A 20915-nucleotide genomic window follows, 5' to 3' on the forward strand; every position below is an offset into this window, starting at 1 on the left:
TATCTACCTTTACTAACTGGCCAACTGTTGGCTTCTCTTACTTCTCTTCTAACACTCCCAAAACCCAACTCTCTTCTTCAACACACAAACCCTGTCTCAACTCTTCAAACACCAGATCATAACTGAGCTGTCAGATTTTAAAATGCATCCTACAGGCAATTTTTTCCTCCATTCTAGCTAAGCTCCACCCCTCTCTTGCAGCCAATTTTTTGCTGGGATCTCTATTCACAATTTCAGAAGGCATTCCCACAGTAGTCCTTCTCCCCAGGCTCAGTCAGCCTGGGGAGGAGAGATGACAGTACCAAGCCCTCCTCCCTACCCCTATTTAGTCTGTATGGAGGCATGACACTTGCTTACCTTCCTGAGGCTTAAATTTTCAAGCTCCAGGAAGGTACTTGTAAAGCCAGCATCCTGCCTCCTATTTTTAAGGGCTGGGAGTTGGGGAAGTAGGGAGGCAGATGTTTGCTCATCGATGTCGATTATGAATCAGCATGTGTTGGTCCATACCCCAACTAAAATGGTGGGGTTTCAACTCCCTATGTGACAGAAAAAATACAGAGAATATCAACATTTTAAATGCCGCTTTTTGGCAGTGTGGAAGGGCCCTGAGAGGTGACTTGCTAAAAGTTACCTAGTGGGTTTCCATGGTCTAGTGGACCTTGAACCTTGGTCTTCCTTATAAACATTCAACAGGGATTAACTAAATAGAGTTATTGTGTTTTAAGGATTCTTACTTATTTCTATCTGAAAAGTAATATTCCTCTGAATCCAAAATTATTTTTCAAACAATGGCAAGGAAAGGGCCTCTAAAGTTAAATTGCAGATTTCTATCACTATTAAAATTCAAGGTCCATTGAGAAATATTCTTTGTGAATATTGTGAAATATTGGCAAGAATATTTGATGTCTTAGGGCACTTCCAAACAGCCTCATAATCCAGGACAAATAAGTGGGGCAAAAAAGAAATATCACAGTACCTGACAGCAAGTCCAAATACAGAGCAGTCAATCTCGATTGATGTTCCCCACCGTCCTGATGTGTTCATTTGTAGTGGATTTTAGAAATCAACAAAATGGAAGATTGGTGGAAGTTTACTTTGTTAAACTGACTCTTTGAGATGAGCTAGACCTCATAATTGCTGGTGCAGATATCTGAATATGCACACAAGCAGATTTCTTATCATCTCTCCTCACCTTCCTTCTGCCTTTATGTTTGCTCTCTTAAAACTTGCTTCCCTTTGGGGTCACTTGTCTCCTTTGCTTGTTCCCACTGTGTAAATTCAAGTTCTGTTTAATCTCATAAACATCAGAACAAAGAATTATTGCAGAGAGTTCTCATGGGAACTGCTTTCCAATTGTGCTTCCATTTAGCTATTTGTGTGTCCATGGCTTAATTTGTTTACAGCTCTCATCAGCTGTTTTGCGATTTTAAAATGTGGACATGCACTGTAGCACTACACACTAGCGTATAAGGATGAAATCACATGTTTTCCTTTAGTGCAGGGATACACAGTTATGTGAATATGCACATTTTCTGGCCAAACTCAGGTTTTAAGTGCACCTTTTTAATACATGTTTTTTGGCTATTAATGTGATCTAGCACACATTTTCGGCAAACGACATTTGACCACACACACCCTTTTATTCCGGTTCCTTCCGCATTTTAGGCCCCATGTAGAAAGGCCCTGAGAGGATATTCTTACCATCAATTATATATATATATAATTGATATCTCAAGAATTATCCTAACACATGTTTAAGCCGCATTTTAAAAATCTTGCTAAAAGAATTTACTCATTATACATACTGTAGTACCTACATTTGGCCTTTTGGGAATATAAGATGGCTGTATTTAAAACGGAAAATTCTGCAAACCTTTCTGTTTTTATTTTTAAAAAAAATATAGCTCTGTGTGTAGTTAGCAATTTTTAGAGCAGTATGAAGACATGTTTAACTTTATTTCAAAACAGAAACATGCTGTAGCAAATCTTGATACATTAAAGAAGAGATCAAAGGATTGCATTTCTTAATTGGATATTGACATACATATTTTCACTAAGAAAGTCCTGAAAAATACTTTCAATCCTTTGAACTATTAAAGTTCAACATCAATTAATTACTATCTGTTCCGTTATGTTCTGGTTGTTGTATGAGCTAAATAATGTTTTTTTTTTTATTTTTGTATTTTTCTATTATGCTATTATTCAGACAAAGGCAAAGAACAGCAAAAAGAAAACAACAATGTATCTAACTTTTTATTTTTATTTTTTCACTATTTTCCACAATTCTGAAAGCTAGATAGGTGTACATAACTAAGTGTGACTTTGGCTTTAATAGGCTCACTAAGGGGTTGGCCTGATAACATTTTGTTGACTGCTCTGTCTGAAATATTATTTTAGCATTTATTATTGTGCTAAGTAGAGATGAAAGCAGATTGTTTCATAGACATCTGATTACCATATATATTCTGTATTATGGATTTGACTTCCATCATTAAATCAAATAGACTTTTGGAACAGGACCTTCTGACCTAGGAACTTTGTGCTGGTCTATGACAGAAATAAATGGTTGGATTTGATTTGACCTAGTAACTTATAATTGGAAAAGAAACACATAAGCACTATCTGAACTTGATGTAAACATTCTAGGTGAAAGATATATAACACTGTGATGGTTAACTACTAATTCATGTAATGGTGGGTATGAAGATACCCTGTCGTGTGTAATTGCATTTAAATTCTTAACAATACTGTAAACAATAAAGAAATTCATTAAGATTAAACAAATCAAGTGATAGTGAGTACAGTGGACCTTCAGAATTTTGTAGGGTTTGGTCCCACAATTTCCTCAAATCCCATTATAGACAATAGTATATTAAAAAGGCAAAATCAAGGTTTACTTTTGAGATTTTTTCTAAAAAATATTTTAAATTTGAAATTGAATCCATGGATAAAGTATCTATGGATAAGGTGAGCTGACTGTTCTTTAAAACAGACAAATAAAAGTACAGTCTTATAAATGACTACTCAAATGTGAATACCACAGATTTCACTATGATTTGCGCCAGGGTAAATGAATCAAGAATGGATTACAGTCTGAAAAATGAAGTCCCTCTGAAGAGGACTAACTCCCTGTACACCCCTCTATCACGAAGCAAGCATGTGTGTCCTTGCATAGACAACACACACATACAGTTGTGAAAATGCAGTTAAAGACATAAAAGTTGCCATCCAGATAAAGAAAAGAAATCTTTCTATATGTATGCATTTATCCACAAATAAAATATTGGCTATGGACATAATGGAGCCCTTTAAATATTGTTGGATTGTAGCTCCCAGCAGCCATAGTCAAGATTAATGAAGAATGTTGAAATACCTTGTTAAATATCTAGTTATTCTGCTTTTATAAGGTTTGTGAGCAAAACAGTATGAAATAAAAGGGGTTGTAAAGTGCGCAAAGTATCTTGGACTGACCATTACTGCATCATACAGAAATAACCTAAGAATTCCCATTTTTTTGTTTACATTTAAAAAGCATAAATGAAATGTTTTGATTGGATTACTTCTCTTCAGATTGAGTATGTGTGTGGGAAATGTGCACATCTCTGTATGCTGGTCAGTTCTTTATGGCTCACTACATCATTTGTGTGATGAGCAAATAATTTGCATACAATGCCAATGTGACTGTCTCTGGGGAACTGGAATGAAGCAAACCAGACGTTTTTCTGGTACAGCTATTTACTTCCTGATTGCTAATATTATTTTTTGTCAAGATAAGGTTAAATCACTAGGCATTAATTTGAGAGACCAGTAATATAAATGTGACATGTGTTGCCTCTGCTGTCAGGTTACTGGGAACTGATACAGTATCAGTATATGAGCTTGCTTACACCATCAAGCATTCACAAGCTGTCATTTCATACTTCCTTCACCTGAGAAAACTATTTCTAAGGCGGAAGACCATTTTAGTCAACAATCATACTAACATAGGCTACTTTTTAATAGTGGTTAGTTTTTTGGTTCCATGGTTAGAGGATTCTGAATATAGGAAACCCCAACATATCTGATGTGTTAGGGACTATGGCATTAGTGGAATGCTGGGTCTTCTAAACTTCCAAATGTGCTTTGACTGACAAAAATTGTAAACATTAGCTAGATCATTAATATACAGTACTCTGTATATTACATTTAAGGGATAAAGTGTCCCAGAGCCCTCCACATTGGCTGAAATCTTGAGAGAAACCGGCATTTTCTCAGATTTGCGGCCAGACTGGCTTTCCAAACCCTTCCATTTTGGTGGGGTGGCAGCTAGATATGCTCCCAGGTCTCTGCGCCCTGGATTGTCACAAAACTTACTGGAGGGGTCTGCAAACAGAGGCAGGATTCCGCTACAACAGTCCTGTCATGTTAAAATGAAAGGTATTAAAACTCAGAGTAAACCTTGAAATTCATTGTTTGGACATCTCAGGTTACTCCACCAAAAATACCAGGTTTTGAGCCTTTGGAGATGGGCCCTCAAGCAAGGAAAGAAGTGATGAAAGAGCAAGCTTTTTCCAAATTAAAGGAGCTTGTTTGTAATTTGCAAGCTTGGAAAGAGAGAGTTGTCAAGGGAGATGCCCACCGAAGCCGGGGGGGGGGGGGGGGGTGTCACGTCTGGTCTCAGTGTAACAACTTTGCCATTTTATGGTGTTGGTCAAACATTGGAGAAAAGGAAGATAATTCCAGTGCCTTTGACCTTGAAGTGATATTCCTTGATTTGTTTCTTTATTACAGAAACATGGTATATGAACAGTGCACTGTATATTACATAATCTGCCAGGATCATCTGGAATGTAGAAAACAGATGAATCCCAGTGATTTAATAGGCCCGTTCTAATGGGAACTTTGTCTCCATCTGCACTGCCATATAATGCAGTTTGAATGCATTATAATGGTCAGTGTAGACTCACATAATCTAGATTAACTGCATTGAGCTGGATTATATGTGTCTACACTGCCAATTACTCTTTAATCAGCCCGTATTTTGGCCTTCCCCCTTTTTCCAATGAGTTCTTTTGTTGATTGATGCTTGTCTATTATTGTTATGTTGCTTTATGCTTTTTAAATTAATTGTATTTTGTTATTACTTTGCTTTTAACTGTATGTTCCCTTGGCTTTGCCCCATGTAAACTGCCCCGAGTCCCTTCGGGGAAATGGAGGCGGGATAGAAAAATAAAATTCTTCTTCTTCTTCTTCTTCTTCTTCTTCTTCTTCTTCTTCTTCTTCTTCTTCTTCTTCTTCTTCTTCTCCTTCTGCATTCTCAAACTGCATTATGTGGACAGTGTAGACTTATATAATGCAGTTCATTGAAGTTGAACTTATATGAGTCTGCATTAACCATATCAAGCTGCATTATATGGCAATGTAGATGGGGCCTAGCAGTAGAGTTTGAATCAATCCATTTTAAACCAAGAGTGTGAGAGAAAATGAAATGCTTGTATCATGTGTGTGTTTGAACTGTATCATTAGCCATAATGAATCAATTAGATGGGTCGTTTTTTTTAAATTTGTGGCAGCAAGAATTTATAGATGGAAGGAGAATAAATGAGAAGGTATTTCCTTCCAAACAGACTAATAGCTTTATTTATTTTGTGTCAAAAGCATTGCATAAAATAGTTTATCTAAAACTGATAAAATAAAGGAATCACAAGCAGCTAGATATTTTTGGACCAAAAATGGGCAACACATTAGAATAACTCAGTCTACTTACTGTATAGAATGCAGAATCCACAGTGAAAATATGATTCAGAAGCTTTGGCGGGTATTTTTCCTAACCTCAAATATCAAAGCTCTACTGTATTAAGTTATTGGTCAAAACAATGCTTTTGAGTTGGAAAGATTAGCAGTTCACAAGAAACATTACCCAGGGGACGCCCTCATTCTTGGAGCATGCTCTTTCCATGGCACCTGCCCAGGGAAGCCAGAATGGCCTCCTCCCTTGCTGTTCTTCTGGTGACAGACTAAAACCTGTTTATTCAGGCAGGCTTTTTGGGATGCTGTGGTTATAGCTTTGAATGTGTTTTTAATAAGTTTTTCATGGATTTTAACTGTGAATTTTAAAATACAATTGATATTTAATTCTCTTTTATTGTTTTTATATTTGAAGATTTTAAATTATATTGAAATGCTTTTAATGTAAGCTGCTTTGAGTCTCCTTTGTGGAGAGAAAAAGTGGGGTATAAATAAATATAAATATAAATATAATAATCATATGGCCAGCATAGACTGATATGATGCAGATTAAATTTTATTGGACTGGATTATATGAGTTCAGACTTCAATCAACTTCAGTCTGCATTATAATAGCAATGTAGAAGGCATCTAAAGTGTTTACTTGAATGAACTAGTATGTGTGTCCAGTGTGTATTATTAACAGTAGGCAGAGAATCCCATTTCCCAGTACGTAGGGGATTGTTTGAATTTAGTTTTGCTATGGCAAGAGTGAGCAAAATACACCACTGTGGGCCATATTTAAATCACATATTTAAGTCTTTTATTATTTTAGGTCTCGAGAAGCTTTTCTTAAAAATAAGTTTTGAAGTGAGGAAAGGAACTTCCTAAAATAGATTGCTGCTGGGTTTTTTTAACCCTCAACCCCCCCCCCCATATGCACATATGTACACACATACACACACATATGCACACACACACACACAATATAGATGGTGTGTGTATGTGTGTATGAATGGATGGATGGATATATATATATATATATATATTTATATATATATACACATACATACACACACACACACACACACATACACACACACACACACACACCTTCTGTGACATTGGAAGATTGTGTGGCTCCAATTTTAGTGGAAAAGGGATTTCTCCAGTTACACTGTATGCACTAGTATCACACAAATGATGACTTAAATAAAATATGCACAAATACTGCTTAAACTGAAAGATTTCCTTTGACTCTGAGTGCTGTCTCTGAAAGCAATTGAAAACATTGTCATTCTCCTCTTGCAATACTGGTGCTGATAGGATGCTTATAGAATAATTACATTCATTTGCAGCTAAAATAATATATTATGTAACAAGAATGGGATGGGATGGCAAAATTTCAGATATCTATGGTCATTTTTATGTTTCCACAATTCACTCCCTATTTTAAAAAGCCTTAAGCCATTTTATGGTGACAACATTGCTTAGCTGCCACACTTCCCAGTTTTTTGATTGGAAACACCTCTGTGGTTTATGCCACTGGATGCAATCTGCCCTCTCCACTTTCTAAAATCTGGGGGGAGGGGAGGGGGAGAGTCACTCCCTCTTCAAAATGTTTAGGACGTCCCTTCAACATAACATCACTGTATCCATCCACATGAATGTTTCTAATCTTGTTATTCAAGAACATTTCTATTGCAGTTTTCAAAGAGTCCCTCTTAAGGTACCTTCAGGGAGAAGCAAAAACTTTTTTGATTATCCTCCGAAAGGAAAGACTTTTATATAGCCAGTCCTGCATCTGAAATCAAGCAGCCCTGCTTACCTCAGAAGACAACTTCTTTCAAGTATCCAAGAATTAAAAGCAGTCACTCCAGCTCCTTTGTAAAGAACAGTTCTATGGAGAACACTTCCAAGTCACTGAGAACATTGTGTGCTTATTTTTTTTAAATTTTTTAGCTACTGGCATTGTGGTCAGCTTCCAGAAAACAAATTATAGCCATTTTTGAAAATTTCTAGCATTTAATGGGCCTCCTGAATGCTTTGATTCTGAAATATCAACTCAATTTTATATGTCAGTATGTATCAGAATGGCCGTAAACTGGTACTAGAAGACCATTTTCTGAATAGTGAAATTATGGCACAAACCAAATATTAGCACTTGTACTGCATCATGGTGAAAACTACTACCTTGACTGTTGGTAGCTGTATCTTACTGCTTAAAGAATAGGCACTCAAGTTTATCTTTAGAAGGATCAAATGTAGCAGTATGTTCTACCTTGTTCATATGTTAGGAGTCTTAACATGCCTGGGATTCAAATACTTTCCCCTTTGCAATCTTTTCCTTTTCATACTATATATTTTGGTAAAAGCAAAAAGATTTTTGCTAGCTGCTTGTCCTGCAATTTATATTTTGATGCTATGGGGAAAAGAGTATGAATATATATTCATTCCCTCAACTCTACTAAATATTTCAAGATTGCTGTATGTTGTTAGGGGCTTGAATAAGTCAACTCATCCCTTCTTCCCCCCTTTTAAACTGACACATTCAATATTTAATGTTTCAAGTTGTTTTCAGTCATAACCTGCCTGTCCAAAGCTTGCTGGAATCTTTTGTAGTAGAAATTTGTATTTAGTCTCCCTCTTCCACTTCATTTATATCATCCTCCAGAGAGTTGAAGTATGACTAATGTGAACATTGCTGAGGAAATGCATATCTGACTCTTTTCAACATATTTTGGTTATGTATTTTCCCCTTGTCATTTTTTTTTTCATTTCTCCCATGTTGGCACTAAAATAGTCATAATAATATTCACAAAAATTCTTCAGAGTGTTCTCAATAGCACTGGGAACATCACAAATGTGGTAACAAGCCAAGTTATGATAATTAAGTTTTTTTTCAGTTGGATCAAGGTGTTTGAGCAGAGAATTTTGTTCTCTTTAAAAAGCAGCCTTTATCAGAAGAAAAAAACCCCAGAGAGTACAATAGTAATATCATGTTACATGCACAACTTTTTGGAATATCAAAGTAAACTGTAATCATATATTTCAGTTTTCTGGGTATCAACCATTCACTAAACTACCCCTTACTAATCGCTATCAGAAATATGCAGGAAGCTAATGTAATAATTCGAATGAAACAGTGGTTATGCCTCCCCTAATGCATATTTTAAAGTAGAAACCTTTTAAATTAGAATGAGCATTAAAAATCCAATTTCTCATTTGTTTTGTTTTCCATTCTGTAAATAACACTGCCCCTTCAAGATGTTTTATGTCCTTACTCAGACAATACTATATAAAGATATGTAGTTCTTACATCTTAGATTATAGATTATTGAGCTAAATCTAACTGTTAAGCCTCAATTTTATTAGAAATACCATAAATATTGATATACCAAATCTAATTGATTTAATACGTCTATTGTAGTTAGAATTAACCCTTGGAGTATGTAATGTGATATTAGATCTGTTGATATATGGATATGATCTGGGGGGGGGGGAGCAGTGTATAGTTTTGTTGGCATAGATAGATAACCAACTTTAAAAAAAATAGCTGATACTCAACTTCTGCAGGGGTGGAAGCTCCAGGAGGCTTATAGATTCAGATGAATTTATGGTGGCTGTTGCAGAATTTCTTGCTGCTTTGGCAGGCAATTCTGTCTAATGACCTTGCCACATAGTCTCCGGAGGTGCTCCACTTCATTGGAGTATGTGGGGAACTCGGCGCTCCATGCCCTGCTTCGCCCTGCTCCAACTGAGAGCAAGCACATGGAGGATTAGCTTCACCCCATTGAGTCTAATGGCAACACAGGAAACCTCCCATGTTGTCGTGGTGGCGGCATTCACTGGCTCCACCCTCCTTCATCCACGGAGCTGTGCCTGTATCATTTGATGGGAGCCAGCAGGCTCCGTGGGTGACCTGGGCTAAACTCGTGCATGCTGATGGATTTTAGCCCCATGTGAAGAATTCATAGGTCTAACCTATAGAATGTAGAAATGGCTAGGGTGGTGGACATGATAGTTTCCTATTATTATTATTATTATTATTATTATTATTATTATTACAATTATATAGACATATATTGTACATTTTCCCCTCTTTTATTTTCTTTCATCCCTGCTCCCCATCCAAAGCCATCTGTTCTTCTAAAATCCCATCAGAAGTTCAATTCTTCGTGTGGAGGTAAATTCCCATCTTCTTTTTCCAGTGCTGTTTCTAGGAATTTTCTCCAAATATTTCTTTAAATGTATTTATATGTTTTGATGTATTTTATAATTCTATTTAAATGCTCATTTTAATTGTATATTGTTTTTAATGGCATCAAATAGTTTCTTATGTGTAAAGCTCCCTTGAGTCGCAAATAATAAATTAATAAATTAATAAAGTCATTTTTTTCATAGTCCCATCTTTACTTTTAAGCTTGATGTTAGGTTATCATTCAGTACTATTTTCCAAACTTCTTTATACTATTCATTAATTTGTATTTTCATTTCCCTTTTCCAATTGAATCAAGTGGAGCCATGAAATATTTATTCCTCTTAGTTCTTTGGACATGATAGTTTTCAAGCATTCTCTTTCAAGAAGTGGAACCAAACAAGACACCTGTTTTTCTATGGAGCTGATGGCAATGAACAAGCAAACCCTCATCCCTAGGCCCATCATTGGGAACACCATCTCTGCCATGAACATCAACATGAACATCAGACACAATCACAGGCTGAACAGGCTGACATACAGCATTACCCAAAGTTCCTCAAAGTGGACATGAGGAAAGTGGACAGAAATCTCTCAAAGAGGACAAGAGCTCAAAGTACAAGGCACAGAGGCTGCTCCCTTGAAGCCCTAAAGTCCTGTACTGTCATGCTGGTGCTCCCTTTGGTGCCAGAGCTCCTGCTGGCACTGGAACTCCTGCTGGTGCTAGCTCTTAACTCAAAATCTTGCTCATATGTCAAAGCAAAACCTGGGCTGAGCCTGCCACTTTGCAGATATAATTGCACGGATCCACTCTGATTTGGATGTTATTGATTGATCCAGATCCAATGGATATGTCTTTGTCCCCTGCTTATCCTGTGGTCATGAATACTTTTCAGTTTGTATAACCCAAGGATGTGGACAGAACTCTTGGAGATGTGAGAGCTACTACTTGTGTGTTACATAGAGATTTGCACTCCCTGACCTATTAAAAAAAAGAGAGGAGGAATGAATGGATAGAGGGAGTGGTTAATGCTTTGCTAAAATAAGGCAGAGATGTAGCTTGCCTGAAGGAGACAGTTCTTTTCCACCCAGATATTACTACTACTACTACTACAAAGGCTAGGTGGCCATCTGTTGGGAATGCTTTTCCTGCAAGGTAGAAGGAGTTGGACCGGATGGCCCCTGGGGTTGCTATTGTTGTTGTTACAAAAACTGAATGACCATCTGTTGGCTGTGCTTTGATTGTGCTTTTCCTTTATAGCAGAAAGGGGTTGGACTGGATGGCCCTGGAGTCTTCCACTAAAATACTATTAAGTTTATGTTGGTCAAAAAGCTTTTCCATGCCTAATATATATGCATTATATAATATATGAACATCTCTTGGGACTCTACGATAAATCTTTGCTTTAAAAGAGGCTCCATGGCTAAAAAGTTTGAGAACCTCTAGTCTAACCTATCCACTTCTAAAAGAAAGTGGAGACAGATCAGGGTAAAGGGCACCACTCTTGCATGTAAGTAAGAGTGTAAATACAGGAAGTCCCCAGGTTACAAATAAGAACAAGGTTCTGTTGGTTTGTTATAAAATTGAATTTGTATGTGAATTGGAACAGGCACATTTTTAAACTATCACTCCAGCATAGGGAAGGATAGCATAGGGAAGGATTAATGGCCCTGTAACATTTCTTTGGCTGTCTGTGGCATTGCTCAGAAGAGTTCACCTCATTCTGTCCCTGTGGAACTGGATTTTGGATGTTTGGGTTGTCGTGGAAACAAGAATTGATAAAGTTTCAATGGAGACATCCTTTCCCCATGATAACCCTCTCCCCGTCCCCCGCCCTTTCTTGGGGTAGATTTTCTCTCACTTGTTATTAGGAGTCATATGTGTCAGATGTTTGTAATTCAGGGACTGTCTGTATATTAACCCCCCTCCCCCTTTATTTTATGCCAAATGGTGTGCTCCCCACTATTTCAGGGATATTGTGCAAGAAATAAATGATGGAATAGAACAGGATTGTTGCTGCTTTTTAAATTCCTTTATCCTTACAACATCAGAAAAAAGGAGACAAAACCCTATGCACCAAAGACCCTGTGCTACTGTAAAAGGTGGGGTCTGCAAAAAGAGTAACAATCTTGGAAATGTTCTACGGTAGATGCAGTGCAGAGTGTCATTGATGCTCATAGTGTTTTGCAGACTTTTATTAGGAGAAAACTTCCAGGACTTTCTTGCTTTTTCTTGTAGTGCTCGTATCCCTTGTTTGGTCTTCATGACATTCGTGAAGTTTTTGCTTTGCAGGCAGCATCTACAATTAAATTTATGAAACATTGTGGTCTGCTATGCATGACACCCAACTGTGTAGGTGTTGATTCACTGGATAAGCTTTTGAGTCTTTCTGACACTATGAGTTCAGATGAAGTGTCATTACTGTGCTGAATAAAGTCAGTAGTTGCCAAATAAATAAAGGCAATGAAATATAGAAGACATAGGCCAGCAAAGTATTTGACTTCACTTGGTATGTGTGGTACCTCTAACTTGGTTGAATAATGTTTTACTAGAGATATGTCTGATATGGGGTCAGGGAGTAGTGGGTGGTGATGGATACAGATGTGCATATTGTTCCTGTGAAGTCCTTTAGCAAAACAAAAAGCACAGAAGTGGAAGATGATCAACAAAGAATAAATAGGAGCTGAACTTACATGGATAAATAGAAGGTAAATTTGTATATAATAAAATATGAGGAAACAGGGCATACCACAAAAGGGATAGTCTTCAAGAATTTGCAATAGCCACACACCTGATTTTTAGAATATTTGTTGATCAGTTTGTTGTTGTTGCAGGAATCTTTCATATGTAATAATAAAAGACATAAACTGGATCTACACGGGCATATAATCCAGTAATTGATCCGAGATTATCTACTTGGATTATATGAATCTACACAGCCATATAATCCGGTTCTTCAGAGCGGGTTAAAGAAACCCACTTTAAAAATGGGTTAAAGTGCTCATGCCCTTCCCAAAAAACCCAACTAACTGGCATGGGGTCACTCCAACCCCCCCCCCCACACACACACACACACACATGGGTTGCCATGAGGATGCTCTGGCACATAAGAACAATGCAGTGGGCAGGGGGAGCAATTTCCCCCCACCTCCTGGCACATCATTTTTAAGTGCTGGAGCAAATTCATGGTGACCCAGAAAGGGTGTTTGTTTTTTTGTTTTTGTTTTTGTTTTTTTAAAAAAAGCTTGGGGCGGGAAGGGGGTGCCCCTTTTGCTTCTCTGGGCTCATGGGTCCCAAAGAAGCAAATTGGGTTGTGGGGACAGTCCCAGGAGTCTGTTCCCACAAGGCCTGCACCCCATTAGACCCAGGCCTTTCTATAAGGCCCGCATCTAATGGGATATCTATTTCATTTGGGACAAAGAAGGGTTTTCCTGCTTTGTCCTGAATTAATCATCTTTTACCTGAGGTTTTGTTTGGATGCCTCAGGCAAAAGTCTGATAGGGCCTGCATTTTGGAAGGACTCTTAATGAAGTTTGAAAACATTTAACTTGCCATAGTCCAATACTATGAAATCTTATTGCTCTGCAAGTTCTGTAGCCTTCTCTGGTAAATAGTGATTGTGCCTCATCAAACTGCAACTCCCATGATTCAATACCATTGAACCATGACAGTTAAAGTGGTGTCAAAATGCATTAATTCTGCAGTGTAAAGTTGCACTCAAAGTATGGTATTTAACTTAAACCTTTTGGACGAGAGCACATTGGTGTTTTAAAACAGGCACTCCCATTCTCCTATTGTGTGGCTGCCTCCTGCAGAATATTGGGAACTACAGTTTAGGGAAGCCAAGGACCTCTCGAGCTGAGAATTCCAAAGACATTGTATGCGGGAGGTAGCCACATGATATTTAATAAAAAATAAAGATGTGACACTCACTTGGATTTTAATATTTTTCTCTAAATATTTAGAAATCTTTTCATAAACCAAAGCTCAAGTCACTAACCAGAGGAGTTCTGCTGAAATACTGTATCTGGGAGAAATACTGTTAGATTGTCAACCTTCTAAGATGAGTTCTCGTGCTCAGAGAAAACTGCAGCAAGAGGAACATCCCTTTAAGCTGTTGTGAAATACTTTTGAAAACAAGATTGTTTATGGAATGAAATGGAACCGTTAGGCTCTCGGGAGCTAGTTGACAGCTTCCCATCACTTGCTACATGCTGTGCATAATCAACATTAGGCCTATCTCTCCAAGAACAATAAAATTTCACGTCCTACTGCCTGACGTGTGAATTATTATTTTTTAACATGTATTCATATCTGACTTTCCTGTAAGTTAATCTCATCTCTCATCAATTTTTCACCAGCTTCACTCTGATGTTGATAAAGGAGATGGCTCCATCAAATACATCTTGTCAGGAGAAGGGGCAAGTTCCATTTTCATTATTGATGAGAACACAGGGGATATTCATGCTACAAAGAGGCTTGATCGGGAGGAACAGGCCTACTACACGCTCCGAGCACAAGCACTGGATAGACTGACAAATAAACCCGTGGAGCCTGAGTCAGAATTCGTCATTAAGATTCAGGACATCAATGACAATGAACCTAAATTTCTAGATGGTCCTTACACAGCTGGGGTACCAGAAATGTCTCCTGTGGGTAAGTACATATGGCTGAAAATAACTTAGCTTGCATGTGTGTGTTTCTCTTATATATTGGTTTGTCAAACCAGAGTACTGAATTAAAAAGAAATCTTCCGAAACAAATAAAAACACCTGTTTTAGATTTGTGAAATTATGTATTATTTCAGAGATCCTAGACTGATATTTCAAGCTGATCTTGAAAGATCTATGATATATACTTTCTCTAGAACTTACATTCTAGAATGTTTGATTTCATTTTACCACCTAGAAAAAAATATATTTTGCCTAAATTTTTCCAGATCACATTTTCTCAAAGGACACAATTTCTATTTCTGGTGGCTTCTTTGTTTTATTGTGCACTTGTACAGGTTTGTGCCATTCATGATAATGATACTGGCTTATGGATCCATACATATCTAGTATTCATTAATGGTTCTACTAAATTCGAAATCCACACCATTAAAAAACATGCCTTACTTTGAGACAATTTTATATCCAGGGATTGCTTTAGCATCTGTAGTACTTGGATGTCCAGTGTAGGCCAAAAACTCTAGTAAGACCCACTGTTGCTGCCTTTTGAGTTCCTTTAAATTTATCACTTGATATAGCATCACTCTTGATCATCGTGAGCAATTATGGTATGCTGGAAGCTTGCTTCAGCTACTTAGATATTGTATTTTGAGGCAAACACAGTGATGAAGTTGGGGCTCAAGTCCCTTTCAGTACTAGAATCATCACATCCTACTTGAACACCTACCACTGCTGTCAGTTCTTCCATGCTGGGTGCATCTACACTGTAGAATGAATGCAGTTTTGACAGCACCTTGGCTCAATGCTATGGATTCATGGGGGATAGTCATTTTACACGGTCTTTAGTCTGCTCTGCCGAAGTCTGCTGGTGCCTTGTCAAACTACAAATCCCATGGTTTCATGGCATTGAGCTACGGCTGTCTTAGTTTTGTCAAGCTGCATTAATTCAACAGTGGTGATGCCCACATTATTCATTAACCTTTTACAGCAAAACCCTTAAGTTTGCAAAGATGAGAGAACTCATAGACTGGGCACTTCCCTACCTAAAATCTGAAAATAAATACAAGAACATATTGTCCGACATGTTACTGAGTCCTTCCAGTCACTGATTTAGGGTTGTTGTTTTTTTAAGTAAGACAGAGCACATAACAAACAAGTGATTTTTAACGTACATATCTTTTGTTCCCATGCTCTTCCAGTTGCAGCTCTTCTCAACTGTCGTTGATTGCCTCCCTCACAGGAATCTCATTTACAAGGCCTTTGTTATTTTTGTACATTCTCTGTTATAATTTTAGTAAGATTGAAGACATGCAAGGAGGGAGCATTACAGGAACTGTGTTGGAGGTGTGCTTGCAAGAAATATATTCAATAATTTCAGATTGTGAGGGGGCAGACAAGATACATAGGTGGTTGCATTGCAGCTACTCAGGCCCCTTCTATACTGCATATAATCCAGGTTATCAAAGCAGATAATCTGGATTTTATATTACACTCCAAGTTGTGAAGGACTTTTGGGTGGAACAACATGAAAAAAATTGAGTGTAAGGTAATAAATATTCACATATCCATAGCTTTATTAGCCAAAAAAGGTGCTTTGGTTACATGGCCTACAATCCATATCTTATTCATGCTAGAATAATCCCATTAATGTCACCAAGGCTTCCCTGGTATAATTGGGTTGTGGCTTGAAGCCATGTAGTTTGACCTATTCATTATCTTATGAGCCCTATAGCCACTGACTTATTTAATATAATACAGTTTGCGGCTGCAATCCTAGTACATACCTACCTAGAAAAAATTCCCATTGTACTCAATGAGCCTTTCATCTGAGTAGACATGTTTAAGTTTGTACTGTTAGTACTATGTTTGTTCTACCCAAAGCTGACATTGAATAAATGGCAGATGTGACAAATTTACTATGTTATCTTGGTGTTTTTCATGATTCAGTAAGATCTAAATTTTATTCAAAATTGTTACTACCCAAAAATTACCACTACATTGGGATATATTTTTATGTTCGTTGATGGTCTTGTATTGATGTAAATATACCAGGAAGTATATTTTTCAGATTGCAGAGTGAGCATATAAAAAATCCAGACCACGACAAGCACAAACAGCCTCCAATTGCTTAGCACTGTACTTGAAATGGTTTGTCCCTGTAGCAACATAAAAGGAGAGTGGTTTGAAACATGAGTCAGGGGCAAAGGGAAGGACGGTAAATCACTTTTACTGCAATATGATTTTACTAAAATGTAAGCATAAATATGATGGGTGAGTTGATAGCTGACTCTTTTCTACAGTCCTTTAATACAATGACAAGTCAGGAGGAAAAAAGGGAGAATAACCTTTGAAGGAAAGATGGTGTTGAGTGTTTCTGAAGAAACAAAATATGTCATGAGGTCAAGATGAAGTAGAGATAACTTTTAAAGTTGGTTCGAGTTGTACTCTGGGAGTATATGCAGACAATTCAATTATTTCAAGAAAAAAATAATCCCATAACTTCAACAAATCTATATATTTGAAGAAAGAAACCCCAAACACTGTCTCTCTCTAGTGGTTTCTCTCAGGGTTAGAAAAATTTGATAGAAGCTCCATACTTTTCGTTGTCTTTGTACAAAGTATATGTTGTTCTTAAATCTCTTAAGAGTTTTTACAGCATTTGTATTCATCGAGTTTGGCTGGGGACAGTACTGGAAAGTTATTGAGTGCTGATTTCATACCTTCAAACTTTTATTATTTTCCTCTTCTTTTTCTTATAGTTTTTTAGAGTGCTAAAATCCCCCCCACAAAAAAAAATTCTCTAAAAAAAGAACAACCAAAACCAAACCAACCCCCAAACAAACAAAAACCAAAACTATTGCATAAATCCTTTTTTAGAAGAAGTGTTTTGAGGAGCACAAACCTGTAGCATCTGTCCTCCCTCCCTCCCTCCATCTTTCCTCTGCTACCAATAATTAAAATTAAATAATTAATATCGTCACCACATTTTCTAAGATGCAAGTAGGAATTGTGTGACCTTTTAATGTTATTAGACTGCAGCTCCCAGCATTCATTAGAAATAAAATTACTGAGAGTTATAATTCAACAATATCTGGAGGACTATACTATTGTCACTGATCTAGGAGAATCAGTTATCCCAGCCAAGATCAGTTTGTGTCCTTCTCTGTCTCTTTAGCTTTTATCCATAATCATAGAATGATTGCACCTCTGCTCCAATAGAACAACCATGTGTTTTGACACATTTTAAGTTATGTTTGTTGGATGGTAAGAATCAAGTAGGAGTTACATGAACTGAATAATTATATTTAAACAAGCTTACCCTCAAGTCCCAGTTCTCTCCATCCTGCCTTTATATCTTTGTACTGGATTGTCAAAGGCTTTCACGACCGGAATCATTGGAGTGTTGTGTGGTTTCCAGGCTGTTTGGCCATGTTCTAGCAGTATTCTCTCCTGATGTTTTGCCTGCATCTGTGGCAGGCATATGCAGAGACTGTGATGGTAGTCACGCAAATGGATTATATATACCTGTGGACTGTACAGGCGGGAGGATATAACCATTGTCTGTTAAACTAATGTGAAATGTGCTGTTGAAGTAACCTTTTAATTATTTGTTGCCTGGAGGCATCCTTTGTCTCGGTAAGCCCTTGATTGCTTACTGTATGGAGACTTCCTGTGTCTGGGTGGTGTTCTTGATTTTAGCGTTTTTCAATACAGGTAGCCAAATCTTGTTTACTTTCATGGTTTCTTCTTTTTCTATTGAAAGCAAGTGCCCATACACTAATCAAAGAACATGAAAGGTACTGCAGACTACTTCAGCCCAAAAAATCAACCATAGCAGAATACGTGGTAAACCAAGCTGGTCACAGAATATTATTTGCAAACACAGAAATTCTGGACCACTCTGACAACTACTTTGTTACACAACACAGAGAAGCCATTGAGACCCACAAGCACATGGACAGTTTCAACATAGAGCTTGGAAATCACACAGCACTTCGCTATCTCTTTACTGTTGGTGTGGTGAAAAGCTCCCCTGGTGTATTTACACATGCTTTCAGCTCATGGGACAGGGGAGATAGAGCCACAAAACAATGGCTGGAATACTGGTGGTTTGTTATATCAGTCACACAATTTGACTAAGAACTTTCTCCACCCCCATTCTGCTAGTCACTGACTCTTTTAGCTCTTGTTGCGATAGATTTGCACCCATCCAGGAGAACAAATAAAGGAAACATTGTGTGAGGATTAAAAAGATACAACTATTTTTGTAACTGGAAATGGCACAGGTAATTTTGTAATTGTGTAAATTTGTTTTCCTGTTCTTCTAGCCCTTCTACTTAGTCCAACTAGTTTCTGCACATTTTTCATCCATTGCTTATTTTCCTAGTTAATTAAGATTCTCTGTTTAAGGATGAGGCCGCAATTATATACTTGATGAACATATTAAGGTTGTTTCACGTCAGTATATGTGCCAACTGGGAAATCAGCCTACATCTGTGAACCACAGATATTGCATCTACTTGATATTTTTTTTATTTCAACAAAAGTGCAGTGAGAGATGATCCTCTAATTTTTGAGGCTGTCCTTCAAAGGAAAAAAAGAAGAAAAGGACACAGCTCAAGCTGGTGCATTTTTAATTTTTATTCAAGAATGCATCACATTTTGTCCATGAATTCTGTGGGGTGAAAAGGACTTCATGTATCTTATTCCAATAGGCAGAATCTTTTCCCTCTGCACAAACATTATTTGAAGACAACCTTTCTTTACTTGCATTTTTGTATGTGTTTTAGATGTTTTACCCACATCTTCTCTTTTACAAAGAAATTCTGGTATCTAAGACAATCTTCTCTATAATTTACATACAGCTGCATGGTTGCCACTATTGTGGATATTTCCTTGACAGCTCCACTATATCTTTAAGTCTGTTACTATGTGGGTGTCTCTGAAGTTTGGGTTACCAACCACACAAATAGAATTACTCCCATGTGGCCTGTCATGATCTGAACAATTTCTGTCTACCACAGATACAGCGATTTTTCATGCCCTGCATCTTGTGTGCAGGCACAATTAACTATGGTACAAACTATAAATAAAGAAAGCCTGATGATCCAAGCAACAAAGTTTGAAAATGTTTATTACTGTGTGAGAGTGTGCCTTCAAGTTGTCTGTGGGCTTGGGTTTACCTTGTGAAGTTCACTGCTTGTTTGTTTAGGCAAGGAATATTCAGAGGTGGTTGCCATTGTCTTCTTCTGAACATAGCTTTCAGGCCCTGGTACTCTTTGTAAATCTGCCACACAGATACTAATTCCGCTTAGCTTCCTAAATCAGACAGACTGATACCTTCAAGGCCATCTGTCAGGGGTACTTTTATTGTGCTTTTCCTGCATGACAAGGGAGTTGGACTAGATTTCCCATGTGGTCTCTTCCAGTTCTATTATTCTATGATTTTATTTATGCCAGTAATTACTTCATGATCATATACAGTATTTTTGAACAATACTCTATACCAGTGTTTCTCAAACTGTGTTCCTTCAAATGCCACAATTCCTAACAACTGGTAAGCTGATTGGGATTTCTGGAACCTGACGTCCAAAACACCTGGAAGAGCATAGTTTAAGAAACACTGCTGTATAAAATCTATAAAAATCCCAATAAATCAGTTACTTTTGTTTTGGAGAAGAATTATATATATATATATATATATATATATATATATATATATATATATGTAAGTAAAGATCATTTGAGCACTGTGTTGCAGATGGGATATTTATAAGTCGGGAGTTCTCAAACTTTTTCAGCTGCAGAGTTCTTTTTGAAGCAAAAGTTTCTTGTGGAGCCTCAAGAAATGTTTATATATTATATTATATTATTATATAATGTATATATTAGGCATGGACAAACTTTTTGACACACTGTGTTTTAAAAATTGACAGATGAGCTGGTCCAGTGGCAGATGGATGGAGAGTGTTTGTGTGAACTAATTAAAGAAATGAACAAATTCCAATGCACACAGTACACATCTCATTTGTAGTGCAAAAAAAGAAATAAAAGAACAAAAAGAAAAGAAGAACAATACAATATTTAAAATGAAGATCAATTTTCATCAACATAAACTTAACAGTATTTCAGTGAAAGACTCCAGGGGCCAGCTTGCCAAACTTTCTTCTGCCATGCAGGAAAAGCACACTGGATGGATGGCCACCCAGTCTTTGTAGTAGTAGTGTGGTGGGATGGAAATAGGGTTTTGGAAGTAAGGGAGGTGGAGGAGGAAGAAAGTGCAGACCACTGAATATGCTTCATGGAGCCCCAAGGGTTTTTGGTTTTTGAATTAGATTTT

General features: G+C 37.3%; 1 protein-coding gene across 1 annotated transcript in view; it reads left to right on the forward strand.

Annotated features, from left to right (window-relative positions):
• Positions 1 to 20915, forward strand: part of CDH7 (cadherin 7) — a 147175-nt gene that overhangs the window by 58601 nt on the left and 67659 nt on the right. The window contains exon 3 of the mRNA XM_060775002.2: positions 14267 to 14561. Coding sequence (XP_060630985.1) covers positions 14267 to 14561 — 295 coding nt within the window. The remainder of the gene's footprint in view (positions 1 to 14266; positions 14562 to 20915) is intronic.

Source organism: Anolis sagrei, chromosome 4, assembly GCF_037176765.1.
Source record: "Anolis sagrei isolate rAnoSag1 chromosome 4, rAnoSag1.mat, whole genome shotgun sequence".
NCBI classification, from domain to species: domain Eukaryota; kingdom Metazoa; phylum Chordata; class Lepidosauria; order Squamata; family Dactyloidae; genus Anolis; species Anolis sagrei.